This window comes from Colletotrichum spaethianum, assembly GCF_022836535.1.
Source record: "Colletotrichum spaethianum MAFF 239500 DNA, contig10, whole genome shotgun sequence".
In the NCBI taxonomy this organism is placed as follows: Eukaryota; Fungi; Ascomycota; class Sordariomycetes; order Glomerellales; family Glomerellaceae; genus Colletotrichum; species Colletotrichum spaethianum.
Genome location: NW_026054780.1, coordinates 1,020,229 through 1,039,663, shown reverse-complemented (window position 1 = coordinate 1,039,663; position 19,435 = coordinate 1,020,229). Strand labels below are relative to the sequence as shown.

The 19,435-nt window shown below is 53.4% G+C and overlaps 2 protein-coding genes across 2 annotated transcripts; both read left to right on the top strand.

The window, feature by feature from the left end:
• Positions 1 to 4,850: 4,850 nt before the first annotated feature.
• Positions 4,851 to 5,825, top strand: ColSpa_04828 (uncharacterized protein; the record flags this gene model as incomplete). The annotated part of the gene is made up of 1 exon (XM_049271040.1): positions 4,851 to 5,825. One exon carries the CDS (start codon positions 4,851 to 4,853, stop codon positions 5,823 to 5,825), a length of 975 nt encoding a protein of 324 aa, XP_049126997.1.
• A 7,661-nt stretch (positions 5,826 to 13,486) lies between these two features.
• On the top strand, positions 13,487 to 19,076 carry ColSpa_04827 (kinesin-like protein KIF21B; the record flags this gene model as incomplete). Its single annotated transcript, XM_049271039.1, has 4 exons — positions 13,487 to 13,652; positions 13,765 to 14,088; positions 14,176 to 18,434; positions 18,492 to 19,076. 4 exons carry the CDS (start codon positions 13,487 to 13,489, stop codon positions 19,074 to 19,076), a joined length of 5,334 nt encoding a protein of 1,777 aa, XP_049126996.1.
• Between the last annotated feature and the right edge of the window lie 359 nt (positions 19,077 to 19,435).

Here is a 19,435-nt window from a genome sequence, read left to right as displayed (position 1 = left end):
GGTGAACTGGAAAACTCGATTGGATCTCTCAGAGTGTGAACTCTCCGTAAACCTCCTGGTGGTTGAACAGGGGCGAGCCCCAGCTGCTCCGTGAGAAAAAGTGAACGATCGAGGAATCTACTACTTCCGCTCCGAGAGGGTGACAGTCTTGTTCTCTTGCTGTCATTTGGTTCGTTATTTAAGCCATCGCTAATCGGTAGACTACTCTCAAGGTCGACAGTTGTATCGAAGTCGTCCGAATTGAAGTATACGGGCGTATCTATGGGAGCTTGTTCGTCTCGTGGTCGTTTTGCTCCTGATACTGGTCTAGGGAAGTATGTCGCTTTCGCTGTCTCGAATCGTAGTACGGGTTGTGGAACCAAGTCGGGCGAGTCGGCAGTTAAGTCAAATACATCGTCATCGTCATAGGTCGGCACCGTCGTAGTAGCTTTGACTGCCGGTAGTGCAGAACCAGATGGTGGGGGTTTCGTTTGATCGGGAGAAGGCCCGATGGAGGGGCTGGAGAGAAGACTAATGACTTCGGCAGGCATCGTTTCGTTCAGTACCTGCAGATCGAACAAATAGTGGAGAGAAGCCTGGGCACGCGACGATGCCTACGACACGGCGAATTGCATTATTGGCGACATGCGTTGCTCGATGTCATGATCGCAAAATCACAACTCCAGAGTCGCGTCTCCCAATTGTGCATGTGGGGCACCGGTGTAGTCGGCCAAGTTGGCGCCGATGGTTCTAGCGCGAAACACTCACGTCCGTCACGTGGCTCCAAGTTATCTGTGATGAGTCAGCAAAGAAAGCTTTCCTGGCGCTCCCAGGTAGCCGAGCATCAAGCATTACTGAAGCGACGCAACGACCACCACGAGCTTCCCACAAGGCATCCTTACTGCAAACCATGCTCTCCTACCCAGCTTTTGTTTGGTTACGTGTTCTTTTTTGTTCACCGACTGGGGTCTGATCATGCTTCGAAGCAACATCTAACCCCCGCTTCCTCTACGAACTAATGAGCGATGAAGCCCTGTTCTTCCAACAGCCCTCTATCCAACTTACAACTTGCTTGTGACCGTATGACTGAACGCCTTGATGATCCGAAATACTATCACCACCAACTTTTTTTTTTTTTGAATTTTCCAGACTTTCGTCCGCGCGCAAACTAGTCAACCTTCAGTGAATCCTATCAACAATTGAATTGGTTCCCCCTTAGTATCGAGGCTCACGTACAAGTCATCACAGTTTGCAAAAGGCGCGAGTCTCGCTATGTCGTTCCTACCAGCACTTTCGATCGCGAACTGATCCGCTTGCGGCGAGACGAGATATCGATAGGACGATCGCCTCGCAGGCTGACCTGCTTTGAGAGTTGGACGTTGAGCCCGCTTCAAGGAAGGCTATAAACAACGGCACAGCTGTGTCCATCGACCACCCCGGATCATGACTCTTGAATATGCCGTGCTTGCCATTCCACAAGCAGCACACGCTTCTTTGAGCTCCATGGCTTGGCCGTTGTCACAGTTATTCGGGCGAACTCGGGCCAAGTTGCCTTGAACCCAAGGTGGCGGCTGTGTTCCAACGTCCATTCGAAACAGTAGGATGCAGCGAGAAACCGTCTCATTTGAAGGGTACACTATTACGCACGGTTGGTCATGTTCGGAGAAAGCTGCCGTAGAAGTCGAGATGGGTGGTCGAGCGCTAGGGGTTCAGATGCGTGCCAAAGCGGTGCAACACGCCACCCGGATGATGGCAACCTCAACCTTACCGTCGTATGGAAGAAGGATTTTGTTGAAACAACCCGTTGGCAAGTGATGACAAAGAGGCATGGGTTTGACAAGCGAGGTGCACAAACTGCAAGCTGACAAAACACACGATTTCAATGCATTGAGTGCGATAGTACGTAATGCGTAGGTTAATGTGTTCGCTTAGATCAAGTACCACATCGCGTTGACAACGCTCAAGAGCTGCGATGACCCTCGGCTACCTAGACTCGAATGCTTGAGCCACCTTGTGCTAGCCAGCTACTCATGTTCTGACAGCAATAAAACCATTCGCTAAGAATGTCACGGCAACGACGCCCTCCAAGCTTCCACCTCGCTATTTCCTCTGCAAAAACGCCCGAGAGCCCGTTATCATCCCCAGTTTCGCGCGAAAGCTCAAAGCTACTGTCCTTTTCTGCTGGCGAACTTACAGTGTTCAACCTTGCTCCTGAGTCGCACCCGGTGGCATCGTCGCGTTTAAGGTCAACACATTGTTCTGCTGCTCTCCATGATATCATTTTCGGACACTGACATACCAGATGTCACATCCGCGCGTTCGGTCGCAGGTGGGTGATGAGTACACAATACGTCGCCGGTAGTCGTCTACGGTGCAAGCCAACAACACCACATACATCGAACCCAGCCGCCGGCGGAACACCTTCCTCCGAGTCGTCTTCTTGGGCATTTGCTGGTGCCAAAACATACGTGGTGCATTCTCTGCACCCTTCGGCCTCTGAGAAACCCGCGGCAAGTCATTACTCGTAATTAAGCGGGCCGTAGTGGCTAGCTGAATCACATTGCTGAATCTTCCTATACTCTAACAGTCATTGTAGTTAAGATGCCATCACTTAGAAAAAGTTATATTATGATGGATCCCCCTTACGATAGCGATGCAGTTGGCCGAACTGACCAGATTCAGACATCTAAGGTGCACGTACCGGTCAACGTTTCTTTCGTAGGCCGCCATGATTGACTAGCAACAGGCCCTTACGTGTCATTATCAAGTCCCACGGGTCAAGTGCGTAGAATTAGAAAGCGTGTTTTAAGTAAGCTTGCTGGATTGCGGGAAAATACCGATGCCTTCCTCTGGTATTGAATTAACTCCTTCAGTCCAGTCCGTCGGCTTATGTATTTGGATGTCTTTGAATAGACTAGCAAAAACTACTATATCGCCCTTCAAGACTACCACAGGCCGTGGATCAGAGAAGTTGACGTTGCGGCTGAAGTCATCCATTGCGACGTCTCATACCGGCTGGTTAGTGATTGACTCGTAGACCTCGTACACACCCTCAAAATCCAGGGGTAAGTCAAGGTCGTTGTAAAGTGTGTAATAGCCAGCAGCTTCACAGACCCGGCCGACCTGATAGCGCATATCTGGAAACCGCCAAGCGAGCTCACGTTTGGCTCATTCTCTTCTGGGATAGCATCAGATGCAGCAAAGCTCGAAATTGAGTGCTGACATGGCCGTGGTTGGTGGTGCCAGTTTCGATAGGTTCTGCCCACCTCTTGTAAAGTAGAAACATTGTTTTATCATGACTTGGATCGTCTTCAAACCCTTCGGGCCGTTCCCGGAGAACACGTAAGTCAAATATCTGGGCACCAGGCTCTTTTTATGTAGACACACCTGATAAAAAAGCCTGCCAAATGTAGAGAACGGTGGCAAACTCCATGAAGTTCATTATATTATGCCCTAGAACGCCTTTGACATCGAACAAGAAATTTGCAGTTTCTCTAATCAAGATGGGTCTTCCCAACTGTCCTATAGAGAGTTTTGCTAGCGCATTCAGCTATCGCACGTTGGCGATGCGTAACGCAACAGGTTCAGGAGGAAACCCACCGCCGTGGTACCGAGGGCATACCATCATTATACATGGCGGCGCCGGAGTAACCCGAGGACTCGGCGTAACCCGCTCAAGGTTCCGTTGTCTCAAAGTTGAATTCACTCCTAAATTAGATTAAATCCCAACATGAAAGCCATTAGGGAGAGCCGGAGCAAGGTTTTACGTTACAAAAAGTTATTCTTGGCGTATGCCGAGGACACGCTGCTGTTGACTAATCATAGTGCTCGAATACATCATGACCAGAACACCGAAACCCATCAACTGTTGTTGGTAGCCAGCTCACGCGCCACGCGTTTAGGTTTGGACGGGTTTATTTTGTTGGCGAGGCAGGGTCCGATAGTCTGAAGAAGTCGTCTCAATCACCTCCCCGAGATTTAGATAATCGTCTTCCAACATCTGGCTAGAACAAATATTGGATGGACTCAGCTGAGGTCTGATGCACCCTCTTCTACGAGCGTCATACCTCCTAAAAACAATGGACATTCGGCTGGTAACCAGGCCTCCCTTGAAATGTGCTCGAAAATCGGGCGGACATGTCCCCAGGAAATGCAATTGACTCGAGACTCGTTGGCAAGAAGTCTTGGCAAGTTGGTTCAAACCAGGTCACCGGTCATAATACACCCGACTAGAGAGCTGGATATGCCTCAGAGTAGATTAGCACTTGGGAGGAAACAAGACTAAGCCACGGTGAATTTTCGACCTGCATGTTTCTTCGTTGTCTGAGTGGCTGTCATCGAAGACGAGTCATGAGGACTGACAGCGACGCTTGAAGGTGCTGGACAATGCACGCCATACGGCGAAACTTCCGATATCTAACCCGTACATTGTTTCAAACACCGAGAGACCGAAATCTTATTTCGGTCCATCAAACTAGGGACGAAGCGTATCTGCTTTATAGGACGGTATGAACCATACAATCGCCGCCACAGCCTATAGTCTGTTTTGATACATCCACTTCTCTAAGCATTCGTTTTGTGTCCAATGGCTTCAAACTCAACAGGGCCCAAGACTCTTGGCCGCCCACGCAATTGCTAGAACGTCAGGTCTTTATATAGCGCCGTCTGGGAGCCGAGAGCGAACGTATTGACCGACCCATTACGGTCCACGACCCTACAAAACACAGTGTCACGCAGAGAGATAAGGGAACAAAGACCCGACACAACCCCACGCTTCCCGAACGGCACGACCCGCGGGGGGTCGCGCATCTGAGCCTATCCCTCGCGAGACCCACGCAGCCTCCATCAGTGAGACCCAGAGCGAAGGGGCTATGGCGGACACAATCAAGGGCGCTGTCAACCTCTCGCGGTCCGAGGCGATGGCCATCGCGGCCCTCGCGACGGCGGGCATTTACAACGCGGTCGAGATCTATATCCTCATCTTCACCACCTTTCGCCAGCGTCGCGGCCGCTACTTCTGGAGCATGATTGTCGCCAACAGCGGCATCTTCGTCCATGCCATCGTCTCGTTGATACGCTACCTCTCCCACAACGGCACCGTCGTCCCCGGCGCGTTCGCAGTGCTCGCCTGGTGCGCCATGGTCACGGGCCAGTCTGTCGTGCTGTGGTCGCGGCTGCACCTCGTCTTGTACAGCCGGAACGCGATCCGGACGGTGCTTGCCGTGATTGTCACGAACGCTTGCGCGCTGCATGTCCCCATGGCGGTGTTGTGGGTGTTATGCTGGGCCACGCCGGTGCAGGAGCAGGCGGCGTGGCTCAGGCGGTATGGGGTGTACGAGAAGGTGTCGATTGTGATCTTCACGCTGCAGGAGACATTTCTCACGGGCATCTTTGCGCGGCAGGGCTTCTACAACCTGAAGCCGCTGTTTGCGTTCAAGACAAGGGCGGCAAGGCTGGTATCGTGGTACCTCTTGAGCCTCTTCGTCCTCGTCTTTCTGTTGGATGTTGGGCTTGTTGCCCTGGAATACACAAACAACTTTGTCTTTCAGACCACCAGCAAACCGTTGGTCTACAGCATCAAGCTGAAGGTCGAGTTCACCGTGCTCAACAAACTGCTCGCGTTCACTAAGATGAACTCGTGCGACTGTCACCACCTCGACGACACACCAGGCGGCTACTCAAAGGCACTCATGACGACGGATACTACCGCTACAGCAAAAGGGTTGACGCCGCCCCAGAGAGCGACGCAGGGTAGCGGGTCAGTGGCAGTACCGGAAATGGAGCGACCAGACCACATCTTCGATGGGTCGTTCGTGGAAGAAAGGAGGGAGCAACATCTCAGTTGAAAATAGCATGTTTGGCCAATAACAGCCAAAGCAGCAGCGGATTAGATACCCCTTCATTGGCTATGTGGCTACTTAGAAATCAAAGCAAATCGATGCGACTGTCTAACAAACCCTTGCCTTTCCCCTGGCATTCTACCAGCAAAGTGGCGTATCGACTTGTGAAACGTCATCCTAATGGATGGTATCACCGAGGGTCATGAAGATGGGCAAGTTTCGCGATATTTGACTCGAAGCTGACGACTCGATACCTTATTAGAGTTGAAGTTTGTGTCATTGAACCGTAGCTTTTCCAAGTCCCTACGACCGAAAGAGGAAACACCGATCAGGGCACACCCCTGATGTCCCCAGATGTCCCGCAGTGGAAGTTTGTTTCTTGGAATTGGGTAGTCAGAGGAGATGAGGGGAAATGGTTCTCGGAATTCAACATCGCATCCGAAGCTTGACATACCAGAAGCCTGGGCCGCTCCCTGAACATTGTCCTGACTGATGGCAACACGTTAAAACGGTTGACACGAGTAGCGGCCGCCGAAATGTCTCTTGCTCGGAGATGTCAAGTCATTAGTCACCGTGAGGCTGGACTTGGGATCTGATCCAATGTTTCCATCCGTATAGGGATCCCAACTCGTCAAATCTTACTTGGTTCTAGCTGTATCTGGAAATGACACTACCTAGGAACAACCCTATCGAACGTCCTTTGGGTGAATTCCCGGCCCCAAACCCGCACGCTGAATACTCGCATTCCGCGACTGAAGATACATCCTGGTAGACATTACGAACCAACATGTCTTGGCAAACCCTTTCAGGGGGGGTTGCTAGAGGAAGACAGCTGCTGCTGAATAGTGGCAGGATCTAAGTAACCTCGTCTACCCTGGCCGAATCACTGATGGGGCCCGAACCTTACTGCGTATTCAGAACACTTCAAGAACCCTGCTTGCGATGGGAACTCCCGAGGCCTTATTATTCGCATAGTGGAGGCTCGCTGTCGAGAAACACACTCAAGATTGGTCAGGACTATGGATCATCCGGCGACACCCACGAAGTAGAGGATCTGAACCATACCTTGACGAAATCCCTTTCCTTCACTGCGCAGAACGTCTAAGTGTTAAGGCTTATTGCTCCGATGTGGATGGGGCTGGAAAGTTCGTGTGGGTTCATCGAGCGCTTACCGCATTTTCACGCTTCAGACACGGCGGTCTCACCGAACCTACGAAGCCTCTGGATTGTTAGCTTCTGGTCTATTGGTAACAAAAACCGCTTTGATTGACTGTTTGGTCTAATCCTAATATTTAGACATCCAACTTTTAGAAATACTAGTAGAGTACCCTTGATGTTGTAAAGTCGTTCTTGAAGCCACGAACTCTCAATGTTTCACAGAAACAGAACAGGGTAGCATTTCGGACGTCGCACCCAGTTCATATTCCCAGAGTGATATGCTCTGGTGTCCAATTAGACTTAGGCATTGGTTAAGTAAGCAGTGAACATGGTCCAGCGCATGCTGCCTTCTCACAAGAACCTGTTGATAGTCATGCTAGTTGACTGGGAAGAATGCAAGTTAGAATATTCGCATGTCCTTCATCCTAAGCTCACGTGTACGAGTCGCCCACACATAGACCCATGAAGATGCCGAAGACGAAGCAACCCCCTCTAACAGAGAACTAGATTGTTAAATGATTCAGGACAAGTCACAAAGAAAGAAAACTTGAGACGACAGTGCATTCTTTTCCCTTCCCCAGTATCTGCTCCAACTGATTCGACCCCACCAGGTTACGGTTGGTGTAATTAATACCCCCAATGTAACAGCATCAGAGAAGGTTGTACTGAAAGGGGCGTCAGCAGGTCAACTTCTTGATCGCATCAAACAGTGGAAACACGCCAGGCACATGGCATTTTGCAGTATGCCTGTCGCGTTATGGTTACACCGAGATGTTGCTTCCATATCGGGTGGCGACTATTGGGCCGTATGAGTGACGGTTCGATGCTGCCTTCAAAAAGACGGTTGAATGCATTATCGTCTCGGGCGGATTGCGTTAGTCGCGTGCGTTCACTCCTCCATAGCCGCTGTCGATGTGTTGCCGTCCTTGGCATGCCGTGTCATGCCAAAGGGCTCAGGTAGATAACCGAGAAGGGGGCACTTTGCAGGCAAGAGCAAGCCCCCCGGGTAAGCGCTTCCTAAATTTGTTTTCCCCCTACAGTCTCGCTATGCTTATTCTTGATACTGGTGTATCGAGCCGAGGAAGTCCAGCTTTGCGATCCCACAAAAGCGGTTCTGCTACCAACCTTTGGGTCAATCCGGCGAGAGTGGCCCTGCTACGGACAAGACGAGGGACGGCCTTCGGCGATCCTTTGAAAGCAGCCACCGATGGCTTTCACATCAATGGAGTCCCAGAATAACTGCGCCATTGCATGAGCGTATTGACCTAAGGCGGGCGATGCATTGTGAAACAGCTTTCGGAGTTGCGTATACGGAAAGTACGTTAAAAACGGCGGGGCGATGGTGACGAGACAATGGCGGCAAGCCCCCATGACCCTGCATGTCGCGCACGCACTTGAATCTAAGTAAAGGCTGCGCCGGTCGCTACTGATCGCCCTGTTAGCAATTAGCAGTTAGATGCATCGGCGGATGGCTTATGCCGGAGCCAGAGGGAGACCAGTCCGTTCGATTTCGCTGGGAACATGCAAGATTTGAACCTCACGGACGTTGGATTTCTCAGCGTGCTGGAAATTTAGGCCTCTTCTATATCGTCTTTCGTGGACGGCATGAAACAATGAAGCGATTTGTCAAGTTGACCTTGCAGGCGGATGCGTTCTTGTGAATTTGTTAATGCTGAGACGGTGATTGGAGCGCCGGCTTGGGGTGCTACACTTCCGTGGCGCAAAAAGGTTTTGAATAAGCGATACCTGAAGACGTATTATATCTCTAAAATAGGGATGAACGCTGTCAGAGCGTGTTCGTATGGATTTGGTCAAACAAACTCATCGCAAAGATTGGAAGATGAAGCCTACCCGTTGTTGAGGATCCTACGGAGATCCTACGATCCGACGATGAAGACGACAACCAAGTGTGCATCGAGTAATGTGCGCGCGGCTCTTCCTAGAACCGTTTTCGAACGCCAGGCCAGTGGCAGTTCGAAAGAGTGATCGACATGCAAAATGGGCAATGGGACTATCAATGCCTTGGATTACCGAAACCCGGAGGCGGTAATCGAGAGAAACAATCATTCAAGGAATCCCGCTCACTGCAATGGTTGTTGGCTGTCTCCAAGTTTTCGAACCCGACGTCGCCGGCTCTCAGACCTCTTGCAGGAAGAAGATGGGTGGGTGATGTGATACGCACGATACGTTAGGATTGGCGCAAGACTGGGAACCCCTATTCTTTGCGTATTACCCTGGGAAGGATCGTAAGAGACGCGTGCGCACGGTGGATGGCGGGCGATTGTTCCTAGTCGCGCCGCCGCACGGGGCCGCGAAATTTTTTATTTTATTTCATCTTGTGAGGGTTGAATGCGAGCTTGTCAGGCCTTGAGAGGCGACGTGGTGTCAGTGTTACTCAGGGTAGACAAGGACGATAGGACGAGGGAGCCGGCGGGTCGAAATGGCACGGTGATACAACACACAAGGTTTGAAGTGGTATTGGCGGGAATGTCGATCAGTGCCTCAAGACGGGGATTTCAACTGCCCGGATCCGGCCTATTCAACCTTAACTTTTTGGGGAAGGGGGTTTGTTGTCGCAGACAACAATTATATAAGAGAAGACCAGGCAAGACCATGTACGCAGTCCTTCATGAGCATTGGGAGTCGAGATGCCAGGAATCCAAACAGCAACGCTGGTTGCGAAATGGATCGAGACTATGTCATCAGCCTGTTCGGGACGCTGGCCCGCGTCCTAGGGCACCGTCCCGTGGCGTCGGTTAGCTAGGTGGCAGAGAAAGAAGAGTATCCGAGCTCGGCTGGAGGGTAACAAGTGGCCGTCGTCGATGTCATCGCTTTGCCTTGGGCACCTGCAAGCTCTGCTTTGAACCGCGTGATGACCTAGCTGAGTGATGTGCTCAGGGCAGCTCGGCTCCCTTGCGGCCTCAGGCGGTCGATTGGCGTCGTCTTGGATGCGTTCAAACAAAGTGTTGGACAAACTGGGACGAAGCGGGAAGGACAGCTGGTGGCTAGCTGTCATGCCTCGGAAACCGGTGAGGCTAGCTGGGGCTGACTGGTCCCTGGAGGAAGATAGATATGGTGACGGTGATGCTAAGATGGGCCTTGGTTAAAAGGGGGCTTCTTGCCGGCGCTCGCGGGGTGGATTGGACGGGGCCCCATTGGCCGTGCAGTATCTGAAAATATCCGTCCGTTGATGATGGTGATGTGCCGCGGCGGGGTGAGAGTGGACGTTCTTGCACGGCATCGAGCACAGATGGACCGCTAAGACATGCGTCTTCTGGAATCGTCCAACCCTCTCAGGTGTGGCACTGGCTTCTGCGTCTGCGTCTGCGTCTGCGTCTGCATCTAGCGTCACTGCAAGACCCTTGAATGGTGGCGAGATACGCGTGGGAGCGAGTAAACGGAATGTTGCTATTGTTGGTGTAGAAACTTGTCAATCGAGCTTGCGCAAGCAACTGCAGGTGGACGAGGCGGGCGATATCGTGAATCCGGCGCGATGCCTAGTCTCCTTGTCATCTTCGCTCCGACAGGCGATAACTTCTCGACGTTAGATCCTTTTTTCTACCCCTTTTCTTTTTTCTCCTTTTCCTAGCGTTGCATTGACTGGCGGCCTCGATTGATATCCTTCAATCGTCGGCGTCGTCGTCCTCGGCCTGTAAACGGGCACTGAGTAATTGGGATTGATAGGAGGAGACCCCGACTCCACCGGAGAGCTATGCTTCCCTGTAAAGAAGAGACGGAAGAGATGAAAAAAAAAAAAAAAGGGAGGGGGGGGGGGCTAGACGACAAGGCGCCCAGAAGAAGTGCCGATACAGGGATGAGGAGTGTTATTTTGTCGTTTCACGGCAAGCTGGTGGTCTTTTGCGTGGCAGTTGTCACTGCAACGGTTCTGGTCAACAAGCAAAGCAAACAACATCCAGGAACCCACACAGCAGCAGTCTTGACAGTGGGTGGAACGCTGGAATCGGCTGCCGCTTTCTGGGGGCGCGGGTCCCTGCGTCCAAATGTGGAGGAACATGTATTCGAGTAGGACCTGCCTGGCTGACACACTGGGTAGGTACCTCGGTACCTCAGCAGCAGTCGGTCTTGGATCCATGGATCATGTTGACGTTGGCTTTTGCCACAATTTTCCCAAGCCTGTCTACCTATTCCACCCCACGTGATGTGTACACGTGTACGTATCTATGCCTTGCAGGCAGGTGGGTACCTAATCGGGGGTTGGTTCCTGCCTCGAGACTGCCTCGACGGCCCCTGCTCGCCTCGTCCGGGTCCCGCGGTGGAATTGGTGGTTTGGTGTGCTTTCCTGACTGCCTGCATTGCTGCCCTGACCTTCTTTGGTGTGGCGTAGCATGGTGTGGTGTGTCAAATGGCAGTTGCGCTCTTGCAGCAGCTCCTGCTCTCTTTCCTCGACCGGCACAACAAGGATGAGGGCATCTCAGGACCAGTGTAGACTAGTGTCTCCCTCGGCGGCCCCGCCCATTGCAGGTCTAAGAGCTGGGGACCAATAGCTTGGCTTCACGGTTCTTGCGCTCAGTCGGGTGGCCCCACCCTTCTCTTATGTTCCTCCTCTTGCAATAATCTCTGCATTCTTGATGGTCTGGTTCCTCGACTGGAGAAGATAGAGACCATACCAAACAACGTGACGCTCATGACATGGACAGCACTCGATCTGCTCTCACCTTCGAGAGGACTGCCACCAGTGTCTGCCTGGCGACATGCATGTACTGCTGGTGGCCGGTTGAAAAAAAAAAAGTCCGAAATCAAGCAGTCACATCGCGCACTCTCTCCCCCCAGTGTTCCGTGTCCATCACCGTCCAGCAAGCGTGGCATCCCATCCACACCCCTGTCCTGGACCCTGTATCGCTAAGTGAGGACCGGACCCTCGGCCGTTGTCTCTCATCTATTGTCCTGATGCAATAGTACTGTAGGTTACGCTGATAACTGGATGGCGGGCAGCGACGGGAACCTGCTGAATGGGGATCGGGGTGGAATTGGACCGGATGTCTGAAAGTACGTGTGTATGTGTGTGTAAACAGCATTAGTTGAAATACGCGTTCGATGCACATTGCCCGGGAGCATTCGATGCTGCGCTGCTTCCGACCAGTTATTTCCTGGGTGTCGTCTGCATTTGGGTTGGACTTCTGGGCCTTCTTCCCTCAAGCTCCCATCTCCCACCCCCAAGTACATTCCACGCCGGAAGTGGCTGAGAAGGTACCTCGGGCGCGCGTCTCATTCCGTAGCTGTCGTTCTTTCCTCTTCGTCCCCTTTCCCCCCCTTACCAGATATCCATTCCTTCATCCTTTCCTCTCCGTCCACGGGCATAAGTATTCATCTCCTTCTTCCTTCCTCCCAGCCAGCTGTCCACATTATCTGGTCGCATATCGCGACTCAGCGCCCAGTAGCCCAATTCTGCCACGGCGATCGACCGGGAATTAATTCGTACTCGTCCTGATTCAGACCCAGAAGCAGCAGTCAGAAAGGAGTCCCACCCATCTGCTCCCATTCCCGAATCGGCCCAGGAGACATCCAACAGCGAGAACGGGCGCATCCGTCACATCTCGCGTCACCCAATCACAACCAATCGCCAACGCGCTCCTAATTTGCGACACATCCACCCACGCCCCTGGTCCACCGTCCACCACCACCACCGCCACGACTCCTCGACCCTTGGGCCAGTCGCTTGTCAAGTGTGTCGACCTCTTCGAAATAAACACGACCAGCGGCTGGGTTCCCCTGTTCCCCCCCTACGCCAGTGGACAGTCTAGCCAGTCCAGTCCATCTGCCACAAGGACAGGACGCCGGCACACAGAACAGCACGGTGCAACGCTGCGAACCCCCAATCCGCCTTGTTCACGCTTGCTGTGGTCCTCGCCTCCACACACCTCTCTTGTTCAGGTCCGCAACAAAACAGTTCACCATCCCAGGCCACCCTTTCCCTGCGACTATCGTCAACAATCCAGCGCCGAGCCAAGCAACGCCAGAATCGCCAACGCATTGCACCGCAACGCAACCAAGCAGCCGTGGGTGAGGCTTTCTGCTCCTCTCTCGTGTTTATCTGTCTTCAATCCACCGAACGATACCTTATGACGCTTGCGTCTCTCCACTTCCGCCGAGCTGCTGCGTCTGCTGGGCTGCTGCTGTCGTGGTGAAGGGGGAAGGAAAAAAAAAAACACAAGGAGTCATATTTTCTCCTTCATATCCACACACGAAGCATAACGAATAGTGCATGGGAATCGACACTCCCGCTCCTGGGACTCTCCACGCACGTAAACCCGCCCCCCGTCGATTCCATCACTCATTTTTGAGACATTGGCACATCCGCACCAAAGACTGAACAGTGCTTCACATACCCGATTATACAGGGTTCGGGCCTGGGGGTTTGGACTGCACGTTATCAACAACCCCCCGTCCGTCCTGCCGTTTGCATTGCGCGATTGGCATTGCACAAGGAGGAACGCATTCCTCCCGCGGACCCGACCCGAATCGTCTCTCCGCTATTTCCCTCTCCCACCATGGCCAGCTCCCCGCCAGCCTCTCCTGGGAATCATCTGCCCCAAAGACCGATGAGCGCAATGGTGCGACCGACGCCGCGAAGCAATAGCCGCTTGAGCATGACGAGCAAACATGGCGGTGGAAGCAAAGCCTCTGATGAAGATTCCCGAACGGCTGTCAAAGTCGGTAAGTCGAAGTACCCTCGACGTCAGGTCGCTTATCCCGGGCGCCGCGACAACTCCCCTCTTCTCGATAATCGGACATCGCACCACTAACCACACCTTTGCTTTTTAACCAGCCGTGCGCGTTCGACCGCCTCTCAACCCGAACGACCCTGGCTACGAGCTGATCCCTCAGCGTTTCCAGCGATCCATGGTTCAAGTCACGTCCAATACGAGCTTAGCAATCGACTCGCCGCAAGGAAGGAAGCTGTTCGTCTTTGACCGCGTCTTCGGTTCCGACGTCGACCAAGAGGGCATCTGGGAATACCTTAATGATTGCGTTTCTGCATTCATCCAGGGCTATAATGTTTCGCTTTTGGCGTACGGCCAGTCAGGAGCCGGAAAGTCGTACACAATGGGCACTTCGGGCCCCAGCGAGCAGGGTGACGTTGAAATGATGGGTAGGTTACGCTGCGTTCTCCCGCTCAGTATCTGTGCGGACGAGTATGGTTTTGGACAGGCTCGTAGGCTGACAATCAAACCTCTAGGTGTCATCCCCAGAGCGGCGACGGCTTTGTTCGAAAAGCTCGATGGAACGAAGAGACAAGCAAATCGCGGCTCGATGTCTCAACTTAGAACACCACACCGATATTCTGCGCAAGGAACCCAATCGCCGGCCGAGAAGAACTGGTCCTTGAAAGCGACCTACCTCGAAATCTACAACGAGCAGCTGCGCGACCTATTGGTTCCGGACCATGTTCCTCAGCATGAGCGTGGCGCCGTCACAATCCGTGAAGATGTAAAGGGCAACATCATCCTGACTGGGCTGCGACAAGTCGAGATCAATTCAGTGGACGACCTTATGAATGCATTGGAATTTGGCTCGACCCTGCGACAGACAGATGCCACGGCTATCAACGCTAGGTCTTCCCGGTCACACGCCGTCTTCAGTCTCAACTTGGTGCAGCGGAAGAGCGGACTGCAAGGCTCAAATGGGGCCGACAAGCGCTTCTCTGTGCCCATCGAAGCTATGACGGGATCGGAGACCTGGGTCACCACAGATAGCAAGCTCCATTTCGTCGATCTGGCAGGCAGCGAACGGCTTAAAAATACTGGCGCGCAAGGCGACCGTGCCAAGGAAGGCATTTCTATCAACGCCGGCCTGGCTGCTCTCGGAAAGGTCATCTCACAACTATCGTCGCGACAAGCCGGATCCCACGTCTCGTACCGTGACTCCAAGCTGACTCGTCTGCTGCAAGACTCGCTGGGTGGAAATGCCATCACTTATATGATTGCCTGCGTGACGCCGGCAGAGTTCCATCTGAGCGAAACACTAAACACCGTCCAATATGCGCAGAGGGCCCGAGCCATCCAGAGCAAGCCCCGGATCCAGCAGGTGGAGGAAGGTGACAAACAGGCCATTATCGATCGTCTGAAGGCGGAGGTTGCATTCCTTCGGGAACAAGTCCGCAGCGCGGAGCGAGGAGGGGGTGAGCGGCGTCTTGCCTCCACTGGCGAGCGGTCCGAGCGGCACAATGAGCGGGAGAACGAGCTACAAAACCAGCTCCTAGACGTCCAGGAAAATTACACGACCCTTAGCCAACGCCACGCGAAGCTTATCGCTGAGATGGCCAAGGCCCGTGACAACGAGGCGGCCGAGAACGACCAGCACGAAGAGTCGATGGGCGACACTGCAACGGAGCGACTTAACCGTTCAAACTCCTTCGCCGCGGCAGTCGAACAGGTCGTGCTCGAATACGAGAAGACAATTCAGACACTCGAACAATCGCTGTCTAGCACCCGCGGAACGCTTGCCAATACCGAAGCGAGCTTGCTGGAGAAGGAGACCAAGTGCACCTACGTTGAAACTATCAACACTCAACTGCAGGCGCGGTTGCAGAAGCTCATGGATCGCGAGGCGAGCACTGAAAACTATCTTCACGACTTGGAGAACAAGCTAGACGGTCACACCTCCGGAGAAGAGAAAAACGCGACCATCATCATGGAGCTGCGCAAGGAGATTTCGCGGGTCAGGGAGAATGAGGCATCCTGCGAAGACTACATTTCCACCCTGGAAGAGCGACTCGCCGAAGCAGACCAGGATGCTGAGCTGATGCAGCGTGAGATTGACCGACTGGAGCAGGTGATTGAGCGCCAGCGTAGTCTCGGAAAGTTGGATTCTCTTCTTCATGAATTGGACCACATTCAGGGAGACAGCAAGGTGCCTGAACCCACCATGGAGACTTCCAACGGAGTCGTACGATCTAATATCGACCACGGCCGAACCCAGTCACAATCGCGAATCAGCCGGATGAGCCAAAACGATGTCATCCCAGAAAACGTGGAAGGAGAGGCGGCAGCGACAGCCGAGGCTACCCACTCTGCACATGTCGCTAAGCAGAGCGGAAGTGACATGAACGTTGAGACGCCCGATGCCAAGGAGCAGAACCTCCAGGCCGACAGGAACGATTACCCGCCACAGAGTCCTGCTCAATCCAAATTCGTCCAAGACAAATTGGAGAACGTTACGCAGGAGCTTATCGACTTGCGTGTCGAGCACGAAACCACCGTCAACGAGTACGACTTGCTGCACTCCAAATACGAGGAGGCCTTGCGCACCTTGGCAGAACTCCAGGACGCTGTTGATGAGTCCCGCCACCCTGAACGCAAAGTACGAGACTCTTTGATGTCCGTCACTTCCCCGAACCAGACCAGACCCCCTTCGTTCTTCTCCGATGCCAGGTCTAGTGGCCTGAAGGACGGCGGCCAATTCTCGTCTCGCTCCCTTTCTTCCGAGCTGTCGTCTGCGCTGGAATCGCCCGCCATGATTGACTCAACTGATGCCGAAACGGCGGCTACTGTCAAGCCCGACTCTGACTTCGAGCCCGCGTCAACCGAGAACCTCATGCACCAGGATCTTCTGGTCACGGAAGTCGAGAGGTTCAGGGTCCTTGCCGCCGAGAAGGAAGGCGCAGAGAAAGAGCTCGCCGAGAGATATACTCAGCTAGAACAGAAGCACCACGAGGCTCTTGACATGCTTGAGGAGCTCAAGACCGAAGTTGCACAGGCGAAGGCGATGGAGGCATCTTCGCCAAGGACCAACCAGCCTGTTATCCGCCGCAAGTCTAGCCAGAACGTCATGATCATTGACCGCGCCCACCGATCCTTTGCCTCGCTTCGTAACATCGCAGCGGAGAACTTCGAAGGCCAGCCTGATGTCATGCAGAACTTCGAGCTGAATCTGAACGCTGCCATGCACGAGTTGCACGCTCGATCCGAGCGTATACAGGAGCTTGAGGCTGACATTGCTTCGGCTAAGAAAGAGATGGAGACCAAGATGGCCATCATTTCTGGTCTCACTCGGGAGAGATCTAGCTTACAGGCTTCTCCGATGGACATGTCAATGGTCTCTAATCTGAAGAATCAGCTTGAGGCGAACGAGAAGCAGATGGCGGAGATGAGGGAAGCTCACGAAGCTAGCGAGAAGAAGCTGATGGCTGAGCTCGAGAGCCTGCGTGCGTCGGTCAGAGAGACACCTGCGGAAGACGCTGCTGCCCGCTCTGCACCGGAGGCCACAACAGAAAGTGCCACCGAGACTATTGCCGCGACTGCCGCCGCCGTTGCTGTTGCTGACATACCGGTAGCATCCACTCAGGCGATCGGTGCCGGACCCAAGGCTGCGCAGGCGACTGCAGACAACGACAAGAAGATGACGGAGCTTCAAGCTGAACTCACCACATGGGAAGCAAAGCACCAGACCGCTCTTGATACCTTGCAGGAGACAGAGACCAAGATGAAGAAGAATATTGAGGAGCTTGAATCCGAAATCGCGGCATTGAACGCCAGAGCGGCCGAGCAGTCTTCTTCACACAGCCTCGAGGAGGTCAAGAGCATAGAAGAGAGACACGAGACGCTCCTAAAGTCTCTTCGTGAAGAGATTGATGAGTACAAGCTGGCTATCAACACCAATGCTAGCAAGGTGTCCGATCTGGAGGCTGCCCACGCCGCCGCCAAGACGGAGTTGGAAGAGGCCATCAGGGCTCGCGACCTTCACGAGACTCAAGCCAAGACGCAGCAGAGCCTCATTACTAATCTTGAGAACCAGATTGCGGCTCACGAGCAGGCGCTCAAGACCCACCAAGATGGCATGAAACTGCTACAGGAGAACCACGCCAAGGAACTGGAGGAGATGAAGCAGATGGAGCAGAAGGGATATGAAGAGCAAGTCGCCGTCCTACTCAACGAGCATGCGGAGAACGTCAGAGCCCTTGAGGGCGAGCTCAACGATGCCCGAGAAGACCTCCTGAAGGTCGCTACCCAGGTAGCATTTGCCCTTGGTCTGGACGTCAGTATCGAAAAGATCACTGAGCGCATTGACGATCTGATTGCCGACCAGAAGGCGCTTGGCGAGGAGCAGAAGAAATCTAGCGAGGTTGAGAAGCAGGTTGTTGAGTTGTCAACCATTAACGAAAACCTTCTCAGGGAGCTCGAGCAAGCCAAGTCTACCTTGACGGATCTTTTAAGTGCCGAAGGCGAAGCTACAAAGAGCTCCGCCCCTCTGCCTGACCAGCTGTCTGCCATTCGCAAAAAGATTTCGGACCTGGAGAGTCGGAACAAGAAGAACTCCCGCCTTGTAGAGGAGCTCGAAGACCAACTTCAAAGCAACTTTGACGAAGTTCAAATGACCAACAACCGTCTCTCAACATTGCAGACGGAGCGCAACCAACAGATCGAAGAAGCCCAGGCCGCCAAATACAAAGCCGAAAATGAACTCGACTCGCTCAGAGCCGAATACGCAGCCCTTCAGGTAAGTATTGCCGAGGACACGAGACCACCGAGAAGCCGGGACGCTAACGTATCACAGGCTAAGATCGACGAGGCTTCGGGTTCTGGCCAGGTTCAACGGTCGAACTCTGTCAACTCGCCGCTTCGCAAGAGTGCTTCTGTGTCCTCGCTTCCCTCGCCGCCGCCGGCTATTCCCTTGCCTCCGCTGCCAGGGGCCGGAAATAATACTTCTGGTCCCAACGGAGCTGTGCCAAACACTCCCACCCAGGGCGGCCGACCTGGCAGCAAGGACAACATGGGCTCAGTCAATCAGATACAGGAGGATCAAGAGGCTCGCATTCGCACCATCGAGAAACACCTCCAGGCCGAGAAGCAACTTACTCAAACTCTGGAGGAGGCTCTTACGGACCTCGAGCGTCAATCCAACAAGGTCAAGGCCGACAGCGACGCTTGGCGCAAGCGCTGCACGGAGCTGGAAGCCGAGATCAAGGAACTCAAGGATCGCCCTGCACCTACGCCGCAGCCCGACAACCGCTGGAGCTTGCATGCCGTCGAAGAGGAGCGTAAGAAGCGCCAGGCTGCCGAGGCGCAACAGCGTCTTCTCGAGGAGCGCATGAACGCTTTGTCCAAGAAGAAGAAGAAGGGGTCCCTCAACTGCTTCTAGTTGAGGCCTTTTTGCCGGAGCTTCGTATCTCGGAAGGGCCGCGTTCGATCAGACTCATCCGCTTTGCAATATCCGAATTGCAACGGATTATTTTTATCATCGCGAGGGGTGGTTCTTCCTTCTTTTTCTTGACTTTTTCTTTGTTTTGCTTTTCTCTTGCTCTTACCACTACCCCCTTTCGCAATTTGTGTGTTCTTGCATTTGCGACATGTTTATGCTACCGAAGATGATTCCCCTTACGCATGGCGAAACCCACAAAATGGGCAGGAGTTTCTTACACTGGTGGCTCGCGCGTGCGTTGTTCTGCTGGCGGGATTTGACGTTGAACTATTTTTTCTCAATACCACGATGCAACTTTG